The sequence below is a fragment of the Artibeus jamaicensis genome, unplaced genomic scaffold (genome assembly GCF_021234435.1).
Source record: "Artibeus jamaicensis isolate MK-2021 breed Jamaican fruit bat unplaced genomic scaffold, CSHL_Jam_final contig_1998, whole genome shotgun sequence".
Lineage (NCBI taxonomy): Eukaryota > Metazoa > Chordata > Mammalia > Chiroptera > Phyllostomidae > Artibeus > Artibeus jamaicensis.
In genome coordinates, this window is record NW_026521407.1 from 1,930,505 (window position 1) to 1,943,395 (window position 12,891).

The following is a 12,891-nucleotide window of genomic DNA, read 5'->3' on the forward strand; positions in this document are numbered from 1 at the left end:
TTTTGCATTATTCACTGGAAATGGTTATGCACACGGTGTTTACAATGCATATGTTTACATAACTGTATCTTTATCGTTTTCTCTAATTACAGAAGTACTCATGCCCACTACAACTATCCAATCTAATAGTTTTATAAGGGAGGATGTGAAACCCGCAAGGTTTCAATTAACACAGGGCTCGCCGCTTTCTTACAGTAGCGGCTGGCGGGGAATTCTCCGGGCGGGCCAAGCAGGCTGATTGCTAGTGCAGTTCTCAGTCCCCGGCGTCGGAGCCCACCACTGTCAGGCCGGAGCAGGGGTCTGTCCCGCCCTGAGGGGCGGAGTTAGTCAGGAGTGCGGAACCCAGAGGGAGCGCGTCTCCCTCTTTCCCCTCCAGGTGGCGCTATAGGATTGCGGATACGCTTCTGGGGCGGAGCTCCCAGCGCCGGCGCCGGCGCGGGGCGGTGACGAGACGGGGCGTGGACTGGAGGCTTCAGTTGACAAGGTATCCAAGGGAAACAAGTTTTCCGGGAAACGAACGCTAGACACTCTGGGAATTTAAGTACCTAGGCGCAGAAAGTGTACGCGTCAGAGAAAGAACGGGAGAAATGGGGAGTTCTGGGACGAGGACAAAAACGAGGAGTCGCGTCTCCCAGAAAGTCGCTCCATTCTTCTCGTTTGTCCCCCGGGGTCTCTCCCCTCCTTTGTCTCCCACCGGACCTGTAATTCTTCACACCCTCTGGAGTGCACTGGGGGCTCTGGTCGCAAATGCACGGGGGCTGGGGATGGTGCTGGCTGCGTCCCGTCCCAGCCTTGGCAAGCTCGCAGGGCTCTAGTGCCCAGGGTACGTGCCAGTGCAGGAATTCCGCAGTCCCAGCCATTCCAAGAAAAACAGGCGTGCTGTTCCTCAGTTTGTCCAGAGGAAGCCTTACGCCCTTCCCTTCTGGAGGCTGGCAATAGGAAAATGACTCAAAGAATCCCCAACTGGTCCACCCTGTGTGTACCCTCTTTTGTCTCATTTTCCTGAACATGCACTATTCCTCCTGCTAACTACTCTTACTGTGTCACACAATCCTTGTCACATATGGGGCTGGATGGTATTCGTGTCACACCCCCTCAGTATGTTAAATTGTCCCCTTTCCCTTGACCCACAACCACTGGAATATGCCCTGGTGAGGGGCATCTTAAGGGCAAGGCACAGGAGCCCTTAGCAGAGCACACACACACACACACACACACACACACACACACACTTCCCAGGCCAGCAGAGAAGGAGACCATGAGCAGGAGACAGCAGGTTTATTCGGGCTCTGGGGTCAGGGACGCCTGAGGTCTGAGTTAAGGCTGCTCAGCTGGGTCTCGCAGCCTGATCAGCAGGCCGGGACAATGAGCAGGGATGACTCAGTGCTAAAGCCAAATCTCTTCATTTCGGAGTCCCTGGCCAGAAGCTTCAGGAGTTGGTTCTGGGAGGGCCTGGGGATAGAGAGGGGTCTCTTCTCTCCCCTGGAGTCTTTGAGTTGTTTGCCAGGATCCGGGAAATGATCTGGGGGAGGGAGCCTCAAACGCACAGCCTTCATTTCAGTAAGGACCATTTAATTTGTTCCTTGGCAGACTGAAGAACCTAGAGGTGGGAGGAAGGATGAGAGACTTTGGGGGCGTGTCAAGCACCTCGATACTGCAGTGAGACGGGGGTCTGGAGCCCACCTTCTTTATGTGTCCCTGCAACTCCGGGTCACTAGGTGGCAGCAGTTCGTCTCTGCCCGAATTCAGCGGGGCCAGGCCACCCAGAGAGAGAGCAGTCCAAACTGGCTGCAGCCAGCTCCCAGCCCAGGCCCAGACCTGCACAGCCTTCTGCTGGTTTCTGCATCTGCAGTGGTGGGTGTGGCCCGAGGCCCGGCTTTCCCATACCATGTCATGCTAGCTGCCGCCCACAGTGCCACGTCCAGGCAGAAACTGGGGCCAGGCCTGTCACTCCCTGAACCCAGACACCTCAGCAAAACTCTAGGTCTGGCCCTGGCTGGCAGCATGTCTGTCCTCCACCTCCCACCCCAACCCACTGCTGATGTGGCACAGCTGGCAGAGGGCGGCTGGTCAGGCACTGCCTCGGGACACCTGCACTCAGATTGCTCGCCGTCCCCTGCAGCTGAGGAAACAGGCCCTGTCCGCTGCTCATGCAAATCCACACAAGTGCGCACGCACACAGCGCCAACATGGCGGCGACTCAACCCACAGGTTGTCCCTCCAGCCACCAAGCCTCACTCCCTTCGGAAGGCTCATCCCAAATTGTCTGTCCCTTCTTTTTGCACAGCCTCCCTTCCTCTCTCAGGGACAGCCTGGCCCTGGGGGTTCTCCTGCTTCTAGGCAGATCCTAATCTCATCTCATCTCCCACTCACTCCCTACACCTTCCCTAGTCAATAATTCTATTGAAAATGCTGCAACTTCATTCTCCTCCCCTCTGGAAAAATAGGGGCCATGCTAAGGATTTTCCATGTGTTAGCTCATCTGATGCTCCCAATAACTCCACGAGGAGTGCGCCGTGGTTATGTGAGACCTGGAGAGGCTGAGTAACTTGCCTATGTCACCCGGATTCTAGAGGGTAAAGTGGAACAGACACGCGGGGGTGACTCACACCAGCGCCTGCGTTCTTACCCGCTCTGCGCATGCTCCCTGACCTCTTTGCATCAGAAAACTGCCCTGGGGCTGCACTCCTCCTGGCAGGTATGAGGAGGCCTGGAGAACCAGGAGGAGGGAGAGGCAGCGTGGACACCAAGGGCAGTGACAGGAAAGTGGGCGCCACCCCTGGGGCTCCACACGGGACGTTATACACCCATCTCGGCCTGGGCCACTGCAGCAGCAGGGGGTTAGTGCCAAAGCAGGAAGCTCCGAAAAGTCAGGATTAGTCTGTGCAGGGAGACCTGAGGGCGGACAGAACAGAGGGCCAGCGGTCAGTCTGACAGGCAGGAAGTTTGCACAGCTGTGCACGACTGGAACCAGTCAAGCCGCAGATCCAGAGACTTCCCTCTTGCCCCACGTGCACCCCCAGACAGGACCATGCAGGGGACTCTTCCACAGCCAGGTCACTCAGGGGTTAGGTGGCAAGTGAGGCAGGGAGAAAGTTAGATGCTATCACAGGCTTCAGGGTCCCTTAACAATTCCAGCTTGGACCTTAGCATGGAGGGGCGAGGGTTTGGAGGGGACTCCTGTTCCTTGTCCTTTCCGGGCCAGGGGGAGAATCGGGGACCTGAGTCCTTGGACTGCTTTGGGGGACAAGTGACTCAGCCATCTCCAGGGTGGGCAGCTTACCCCAGGGGTTCAGTCTCACCATACGGAGCCAGGAGAGGAGGTGGTTACCAGCGAGGACTGGGCGTCAATTATTAATGCCCAGCTCAGCACCACCTCAGAGATGCCAGGGGCCCCCTGCGACTCTCCCCAACAGATGGCCTGTCACTGCCCCGTCCCTCCCACACCCTGGCCCCTCAGCCTTGTTAGGTCCCATTGGGTCCCCCGGGAGGCTCTGCTCTCTGCCCTCTAGTCCAAGGCAGATGTTGGGGGCCTACCTGGGCCACACTCTGTTCAGTCAAGCCGCTGTCATCTGCCTGTGGAGAAGCAGTGTCACGGGATGGTCAGGTCGGGGGAGAGCACTGGGTTTGGAGAGGGAGATGAAGGGGCTTGGGGTGGTGGCGAGTGAGGCGGTGGTTAGGAGGATCCAGGCCCGCACCTGTGTCACCCGTCAGTGGAAGCCGGGACCCCCAGGGCCTGTCTATGATGCATGGAGAGTAAGGGAAGAAGCTGGTAGAAAAGGTTTGATTCCAACAGGAAAGCCGAACTAGGCAGGGCAGGCACAGGGAGGACAGGGGCGAGGATGATGGCGAGGGCAGCCTAGAGGAGGGGAGGGGGCACGTGAGAAGTCTCTTACCCTAAAATTCACTTTCTGGATCACTTGCTGGGGGTCACTCTCCAGGATCACACTGCAAGATGAGAGAGAAACCGGGAGGAAAGCCGGTGACGTGATGTTCCCGCTGCCCCCGCTCCGTGCGGAAGCCTCTTCCCTCAATCACCGTGTCCTGCAACGTTCCCCCCACCCCGGGGCACCTTCCCACGGGGGGTCCTCAAGTCAGACCTCCCCCTACACTCCCTCAGCTCTGGTGTCTCTGCATTTCCAACCTGGTGGTCTCACACTTGGTCATCTTTGAGCAAAAGCCGTGAAATCGAGGGGATCCAGTCCAGGACGATTGGGGTGTCAAAAGCAGGGGCTCAAAAACTCAGTGCTCTCAAAAGTTTGTGGTCCCTTCTGGGTCAGGGATGGATTCAGACACAGCGAGGGAAGGGAGGTGACTTGGGGTGTCTAGCTGGGTTCACTATTATTCTATGCCATAGACGAAAGAAATGGAACTCTAAAAATCAGAATCTATCGTCCCTTTTGATGGACCCAGATACCAAGACTTTTCTCAGCTAGCGTGCACTCTTGCATATCTTGGGGCGCTCTGCGGCCATTTGTGGGTATGCGTGTGGGTGCAGGAGGGAGGGCCTCCCTGTGGGCGGCACAGAGACCACAGGGCAGACTGGGTGAGGCTCCTCCCGGGCAGAAGCCCAGCTTTGTCTCTGTGCTGCCCCCGGGGAGCGACGAGACCTTTCCTGGGCACCTTCTCCAGGCCCCATCCCTGGGGCACCCCCAGCCCCGGGTTCCCCACCAGAGGTCCTTCCTCCTCAAAGACAGAAGCACCCCAGACCAATGCTCCGGTGTAGGCGTCGACTCGGCTGACAATTCCCTGATTTTCCTGGGGGGGGGGGGACTGAGAGCTACTCAAGGGGCAGAGACTGGGCCTGTTGGGGGCACAGACCCAGAACCCAACAAAGCCTATGCCCTCCCTTGTACGGGCCCTGCCTGGGCCCCTCCCCTCACTTGGTGGTTGTGCGTGTGCTTTCTTTTTTTTTTTAAATTTTTTTATTGATTATGCCATTACAGTTGTTCTATTCCCCCCTTCATTCCCCTCCACCCTACCCCCCGTCCCCACCATTACCCCCCCTTTAGTTTATGTCCATGTGTCTCAAGTTCTTTAGATTCTATATTTCCCATGCTATTCTTGCCCCCCCATCTATTTTCTATCTACTGTCTATGCTACTTATTTTCTGTACCTTCTCCCCCCTTCTCCTCCTCCCACTCCCCTGTTGCTAACCCTCCTTGAGATCTTCATTTCTATGTTTCCACTCCTGATCTAGCTATCCTTTTAGTTTGCTTTTGTTTTAGGTGTGGTTGTTAATAACTGTGAGTTTGTTGTCCTTTCACTGTTCATGTTTCTTTAACTTCTTTTTCTTAGATAAGTCCCTTTAACATTTCATATAATAAGGGCTTGGTAATGATGAACTCCTTGAATTTGGTCTTACCTGAGAAGCACTTTATCTGTCCTTCCATTCTAAATGAAAGTTTTGCTGGATAGAGCAATCTTGGTTGTAGGGCTTTGGATTTCATGACTTGGAATACCTCTTTCCAGCCCTTTCTTGCCTGTAAGGTTTCTTTTGAGAAATCTGCTGACAGTCTGATGAGGACTCCTTTGTAGGTGACTGTCCCCTTATCTCTTGCTGTTTTTAGGATTCTCTCCTTCATTTTGATTTTGGCTAATGTAATTATGATATGCCTTGATGTGTTCCTTCTTGGGTCCAACTTCTTTGGTACTCTCTGAGCTTCCTGGATTTCCTGGAAGTCTATTTCCTTTGCCAGATTGGGGAAATTCTCCTTTATTATTTGTTCAAATAAGTTTTCCACTGGTGGCTGTGCCTTTCCCCCCTTCTGGTACCCCTATAATTTGGATGTTGGAGTGTTTAAAGATGTCCTGGAGGTTCCTAAGACTCTCCTCATTTCTTTGAATTCTTGCTTCTTGACTCTTTTCTGTTTGGCCATTATTTGCTTTCTTCTGGTCCACTCCGTTGATTTGAGTCCCAGTTTCCTTTTCATTGCTATTGGTTTCCCGTGCAATTCCATTCATTTCAATTAGTTTCGCCTTCATATATTTGTCTAATTTGTGGCTATAATCAACCAGTTCTGTGAGGATCCTGATCACCAGTGTTTTAAACTGTGCGTCTGATAGTTTTGCTATTTCTTCATCACTTAGATTTATAGGCTCTGGGGCTTTGAGATCTTCTTGAGCCATTTTTGGTCTGTTCGTGCTCTTTAAGTGTGAGGAGCGGAACCTTGGACTACCAGGTCGCTGGGTTGTGACGCAGTATGTGGGGGCGTGGTCAGAGCGGGGAAATGGCGGCCCCCTCTGCTGTTTCTTGACCGCTGGGTGAGGAGCAGAGGCTTAGATGGTTCACTGGGGCCGGGCCACTCAGAGTCGCTGGGTTATGACGCTGAATGTGGAGGTGGGGTCAGAGCAGGGAAATGGTGGCGCCCTCCCCGCCGCTTGTCGGCGGGACTGGCTGGGTCCCGGTCTAACCGCCCACTCCCTCGCTTGTCTATCTGAGCACAAATGCGCGACCACAGTCAACCCGCAGCCCTGCTCCCTCGCTGTTTCCCCGCGGTTGCTCACTTTGTTGCTCACTCGGTCGCTCACTAGGTCCAAACCTGCGCCTGGATTCCTCACACCTGAGTCCGTCTGACCGAGTTTTCCTATGCAACCCTGCTCCACCAGCTGCTGGTTTCGCCCCTTACCAGTCAGGCTGAAGAATTTGTTGTTATCAGACTTCCGAAAAGTTCAATTTTCCGTGTTCTGGCTGTGTTTTCTGTTGCTAATATTTAGTCGTCTCTAAACTTGGTTGTGTGAGAAGGCATGGCTTATCCACCTATGCCTCCATCTTGGCGGAAGTCCCGTGCGTGTGCTTTCTATAAAGAGGTGCCACCAAATGGGATGTCCTTCTGGTTCCACAAAACCTGGACTTATTCTACTCCCTTTTGGGGCCCAGGAATTAGCCCCAGGCCTTGCAGTAGCAGGCAGTCAATGGGGAGAGAAGGGGGAGGAATTCCACCACCCACACCCCAGAGCAGCCTGGCCCCTGGGTGCGTGGCACAGTGCTGTGGAACCAGGCCCGTGGCTTTGGCTCTCGGCCCTGCCGTGTGACCTTGGGCAAGTCACTTGATCTCTGAGCCTCTGTTCCCTCATCTCTAAACTGGATGTAATGCTAAAGGCGTGTGGATGTTTTTAAGATGATCAGTTTTTATTATTCTTTGCCCTAGAGCCAGAACGTCTTTTTCTCCCCAATTACTGCCCCCCTTGGGGATTCACTAACCAAGCTTTGTCATTGTCAAAAGCGCACCCAGCTTCCAAGGACATAATAGCACCCCAATAGCGGACGACAGTTGTTGAAGGAGAACCAGGAGCTTCACTAGCATTCCCTGATCTCCTCCCTGCCCCCTACGAAGTAGTTCCTCTACATCCCCATTTGAAAGATGGGGAACGTGAGGCTCAGGGGGAAAAAGTAACTGGCCCAGGTCACGCATCTAGCCGACATGGGAACGGAGCTCTGTGAATGGGATACGTGGACACAGTAGGGCTCTGCCAGGATGAAGCCCTTCCAGGGAGGGGCCAGTGTCGGCTGCCTGCTTCTCCTGGGCCCTGGAGAGCAAACCCCTTCCTCCGAAACCCTGCCTATGCCACAGTCAGCCACAGCTGGACATCGGATTCCTTTCTTGTTTGCTTGACTTTGGCTAACACAGACATCAACCTCCATCCTCGTGAGTGGGGTGGGGGGATGAGATCACTGGGACTATGATGGGAGAAGGGAGGGGAGGAGTCGGCCCGAGAGAGAGCCGACAGTGAGCTGGGCGCAGTGTGGAGCGAGTGACCTTCAAAGGCACCACCTGCTGTGAGTCTCCCTGACCACCTGCTCCTCACCCGCCATCCACAATCTCGTCCAGCACCAAGAAGGCTCCATCCATGTTCTCCAGCAGCCAGCGCTTCTCCACGTTCTTCCTGAAGGGGACACAGCTCCTGAGCCTCCCCTGGCCGGGGGGAGCCAGGCGCCTGCCTAGGTGAGGCAGGCCCCCCTCTCCACCTATACCTCACCACATCCCCAACAAGCAATGGGAAGGACAATGTCAAGGGCAGTGAGGGGAGCGCCTCTCTGGAGCAGAGGACAGGCCTGCTTCCTTAAGCCCTCCTTGCCCAAGCTCCCACCCTTGGGGCATAGACACGGTGCCCACCGTGGCACCCCTAATGCGTCTCATAGCTGATTTCGACGCTATAGCCCTACTACAGTTATTTGTGTTGACTGGGGAATTTACTTATTCTTGGATTATCCTAGTTGGGTTTCCCCAGGTCGTACTCCCTGGAATAGACACCAGATAACAGAACAGGGGTCCAGTGAAACCACCCTGAGGTTCAAGTCAGAAAGCCCTGAGTTTGAGTCTCTGTTCTTGTATAAACCATTTGCAACCTCAAGCAAATCATTTGGCTTCTCCAGGCCCCGTTTTCTGGCCGTACCCTCACGTGGCTCTGGATGGTACCATGGTGGTTGGGTAATGGCAGAGGCCTTGCAGGGGATGCTCCGGCTCCAGGCTTAGTTTTGTAGGGACTTCGGGACAAAAGCAGGGAGGAAAGACCCTGCTTCTGTGACCTATGAAGGCACAGGGGGTGGGGGCCTTGAAGGGCAGAGAACGGCACTCACCTTAACATGTGATTCAGGGACTCAAACAGGCAGGTGAGAACAGACATGAGCATCAGCTGGGGGTGGGCAGACATGGGAGGAAAACGAGAGAGCGTGAGGTTGGGGAGGTCGAAAGGAGACCTCAGAGTCTACCTGCCGGGGAAACTTTCCCGGTGGACAAGGCTGGAGCCTGACTTCAGTGCGACCTTGGAGTATGCCTCCTGTGGACGGTTGGGAAGCACGAGAGCGCCCCACTGTGGACACTGAGTGTACCCTTCTGTAGAGATGATTTAAAAAGAAAGAACCAACCCTGGCTGGGGTGGCTCAGTGGATTGAGCGCGGGCCTGTGAACCAAAGGGTTGCCAGTCCGATTCCCAGTCAGGGCACCCACCTGGGTTGTGGGCCAGGTCCCCAATAAGGGGCATGTAAGAGGCAACCACACATTGATATTTCTTTTCCCTTCCCCTCTCTCTAAAAAGTAAATAAATAAATAAGTAAATAAATTTTAAAAAAATAAAAAAAGAAATAGAGGCTCCTGCAGAGAGTGTCACTGCTCGTTCCTAAGGAACCCAAGGGCCATGACAGCCATGTCTTGTCCCAGAAGGAACCGCTGTGGCTGCCCACCGACCCCCCGGGTCCAGGGGGAGGGGCACTAATGGGAACTGCAAGGGAGCTACTGACGCCCTCCGTCATAGGCCCCTCACTCTGTGCTGGTGCGTGTGCTCTCCGTGAGGAGGAGCCACCAGATGGGATGTCCTCTGGTTCCACAAAACCTGGACGTACCCCACTCCCTTTTGGGGCCCAGGAATTAGCACCAGAACCCAGCTTCGACCCCAGGCTCCAATCCATTCCACCCACAGACCCTCTTTGTCACCCCAACTCCTGAATTCACCTCGTTCTCGTGGGATGAGCCCACCACATAGAGGAAGAGGTCAATGCTGCTCTTGTAGACGATGGTCATGCCCCCGAAAAATGCGATCTCACCTAGAAGTGGGGGACGGTCAGCCCCGGCCACCCCGGCCGGCCCCTCCTCCACGGCTCCAGCTCTGCGCCTCCCCCTCCCGGTTTCCTTCTCCCCTTTCCGAGGAGCCCTGGGCAAGACCAGCACCAGGGACACCACCGGGGCTGCTCTCTGCCCTTCCCTCCACCCTCTTTTTCTAGCAACCACCTCATTCTGAGGAATCGGCAAACCCAGTTCGAGGTGGACCTTCCAGCCCCTCCGACCACGTGCTGTGCTGTGCACCAGCCTCACCACTCAGTTGGCCTCTTCCCCCGAGAGGGGTCTAGGTGTACTGGGGGGGGGGAGGTTTGAGAGGAATGTGGGGGGCGGGGGTGAACAGCTGGGCAGGAGAGGAAAACGAGCCTCTGGAGGAAAGGAAATGGCCCGTGGGTGTCCAGGGCCGACGGGGACAGGTGTGTCCAGACGGAAGAGAGGACCGTGAGTGTGGGAGAGTGCCGAGCGTGGAAGAGGAGGACACTTACTGTCAGTCCGACTGGTCTTACTGAAGACGTTTTTCTCGAAGGCCATCTGCTCCTTCATGGAGGGAAATGTGTCGTCATAATACTACGAGAAAGGGAAGGCGAAGGGGTGAGAGCCGTCCCACAGAGTCTGGGTGCGCCGGGCGCAGGTGGCAGGGAGTGGCGGGTGCCGGCCCGTGTTCCATCTGATTGCCCTCTAGGCCTGAACGCTCATTGTTTCCCCATAAACACCAGTTCTAGGCACAGAAAGCAGTAAAAAGTGGAGAAACTTTGAGGCCTGTTTTTGGAGTCGTCTCCTGATTCTCGGAGGTGTATGGACGCTGAGCAGACATGCAGTGTGCTGAGGACTGGGGGGGGGCCGCTAAGTCGTCAGCTGGAGTCCACATGAACCTGAGTCTGCAGAGGGCTAAGCCCAGGGTCCTGCACCAAAACAGCAATAATCCCGACTGCCTCTTTATCACCCCCATTGTCCTGATGGGGGCTGAGGTGTGAAAGAGACGGGGAACTTCCTGACACTGCACAGTGGGAGGGGCGGAACTGGGGTGCAACAGCAAGGACGTCGTCCGACTTCAGGCGACGTGAGGACTAAATATCTAAGGAAAAGTTCCCGGCATACACTGCACAATTAAATCAACGCTGTTTTGCCTGGGTTTCCTGAGTGTCTCTCTGTGACTCTATTTCTTAACCTGACCGTCGGGGACATGCCCTTCAGGGAGGAGGTCCTAAAACCTCCAGCGTTGCCAATCCACCTCTGACTATCTACTGGGGCAGGGTACAGTGAGCTCGCTCGGCTTCTGTTTTCTGGATGTGGATAATGCCACTTAGTACCCAACTGTCGGCAAATTGTCTCCCTGCTGACCACTACGGTCAACAAAAAGTTTCAGCCCCAAACAAACAAACACTGTAATGTATTTCATAGCTAGTTTCGATGCTGTATCCCTACTATAGTTAATTGTACTGATGGTAGACAGTTACTTTTGGATTGCCCTGCTTTGGCTTCCCAAGGCCGCGCTCACTGGGATGGGTGCCGGGTGACTGACTAGTTCGTGCGGAGAAAGCCACCTTCCTGAGCTCCAAGTCAAAATACCTGAGCTTGGCTCTTTGCTCTGACGTCAGCACTTGGAACCCCAGGTGCCTCATTCAGATTCTCTAGACCGCATTTTCCTCATTTGTGGAAGAGTTGAACTATGCGTGTGGTCCTGAAACCCTGACTGGTGCTAAGTTCTGAGACTCCTCAGACTAAATCCTGAGTGTTTACTAAGCTGTGGGAGAAGAGTGCAGGTTGCTTGTTTAAAATGTGGGGACCAGGATTCCTGGGTCCCAGGCTCCACACACCACTGACCCCTGGAGGGTTCCCATCCAGGCTCAAGGCCAAGATGGCTACTTGGAAGGATGACGAGAAGACATTTCAGGGGACAGGATTAGAACAGGAAGGCACCCTGCCCCATCCAGGGTCCAGCCATCTGACAAGGCAGGGGGATGGACATGGTGGCCCTTGGAGGGTCTCAGCTGAGCTTCTCTGAGTGACCGAGCCCGCAGAGGGGTCTCTCCTGAGGCAGGAGTCCGCTGGGTGGGGACCTCTGTTCTCGGGGCAGTAGCGCAGTTTTCAGGGGCCCTCGGGTGAGGGTGGGGGGTTACCTTGGCCAGCAGGCGGTGTCCGTCATGATCTAGGATGAAAACAGCCTTGATGGTGTAGAGAGAAGGTTCCTGCAACTGACACGGGGTGGGGTGGGGGAGTCCATTGGCCCCTGACTCAAGGCAAATACCCCGTCATTGACTTTATGGGAACTGCTGGCCCCAGGAGTCCACGATCAGGGTCCAGTGACCCGGGGCCTAAAGGTTCATAGCTGGTTCTTGCCCAACCCTGTGCCACGCGCGCCGCCTCCTGGCCTGCTGCCCCCACCCCCGCAGACGTTCCGCCGCAGGCCCCTGGCGGGCGCGCTGCACGTTGGGTGCGGAAGGTCCGCCCGGGCCCAAGTTCTGTCATGCACTGACTGCCGCAGAGCCCGAGTCGGAGTGTATCACAGAACCTGGGCCGGGGGGACAGCGGTGCGCCTCCTCCTTCCGGCTGAGCTCGGGGCGAGGCTGGCCTCCCTCTGAGCGCGCCCCCAGCCCCTGGCGCGGGGGGGGGGGGCCGGAGCGCGCACAACCGCCCACCGGCCCTCGGAGCACCTTCCCCTCCCTGCAGAATCTCAGTCCACCCCACCCCCAAGCCGTCTCCATCGCTGCTCTAAACTGACCCAGAACTTCAGCCCCACGCGGACTCTCAGGACGGGCCTCCTGGAGAGTCCACGCCCGCGGGAACTTTTTCTCGCCGGCCCGGCCCGGGCCCCTCCCCGCGCTGCTCAGCGGTGGCACCAAGTTCCCGGCGCCAGGCGTGCGAGTTACGAGTTGGCTGCCCCCGCTCAACCCCACCCCGGCCGGGATTCCTGCCCCCCGGACCCGGCGCCCGCCCGCCTGCTCCGTACCCGCGACCCCGCGGGCTCCCCGGCTCGGGCGGGCGGTGCCGCGCCCCCGGCCAGGGCGGCCGCGGCCCCCTCCCCCGGGTGCGGACGTGGCCAGGCCTCGGGCCGCTGCATTCCGCTCGCCGCCCAGCGCTGACAGCGCCTCCCGCCGCCCCGCCCCCGAGCCCGCCCGGCCCACCGGGCCGCCCCCCACCCCTCGGAGGCCACCGCCCTCCCTTTCCCCGCTCAGTGCCTGCGGTTCCCTGTCCCTGAGGCCCTCTCCTCCTTCTCGTCCTCCCTACTTTCCCTGACCCGCTCCCCCTGCGCCCCACACCCCAGCTCTCCTGTCTCTCCTTCTCGGCTCCTTTCCCCTCTTTAAAGTCCATTCTCCGTATGTCCCAGGACCAT

The 12,891-nt window shown here is 56.5% G+C and overlaps 1 protein-coding gene across 3 annotated transcripts; it reads right to left on the reverse strand.

Moving 5' to 3' along the window:
- Positions 1-1,263: 1,263 nt before the first annotated feature.
- COPZ2 (COPI coat complex subunit zeta 2) lies at positions 1,264-12,645 on the reverse strand. 3 transcript variants are annotated; one of them, XM_037149970.2, is made up of 9 exons: positions 12,508-12,645; positions 11,678-11,752; positions 10,043-10,124; positions 9,453-9,544; positions 8,582-8,637; positions 7,810-7,887; positions 3,897-3,948; positions 3,538-3,576; positions 1,264-1,600 (listed from the first exon to the last, which is right to left on the reverse strand). In XM_037149970.2, the coding sequence occupies exons 1-9, from the start codon at positions 12,616-12,618 to the stop codon at positions 1,553-1,555; spliced, it is 633 nt and encodes a 210-aa protein (XP_037005865.1). In that variant the 5' UTR covers positions 12,619-12,645; the 3' UTR covers positions 1,264-1,552. The 3 variants fall into 3 exon arrangements, with proteins under 3 accessions (XP_037005865.1, XP_053513283.1, XP_037005868.1); XM_053657308.1 differs by lacking the exon at positions 7,810-7,887; XM_037149973.2 differs by lacking the exon at positions 3,538-3,576.
- Between the last annotated feature and the right edge of the window lie 246 nt (positions 12,646-12,891).

Coding starts and splice junctions, on each gene's coding strand:
- COPZ2 (XM_037149970.2), bottom strand. CDS start 12,618: ATGCAGCGGCCCGAGGCCTGGCCACGTCCGCACCCGGGGGAGGGGGCC. Junction 8,638..9,452: donor GCTCATCCCACGAGAACGAG/GTGAATTCAGGA, acceptor GCCCACCCCCAG/CTGATGCTCATGTCTGTTCT. Junction 3,577..3,896: donor TCCAGAAAGTGAATTTTAGG/GTAAGAGACTTC, acceptor GCTTCTCCACAG/GCAGATGACAGCGGCTTGAC.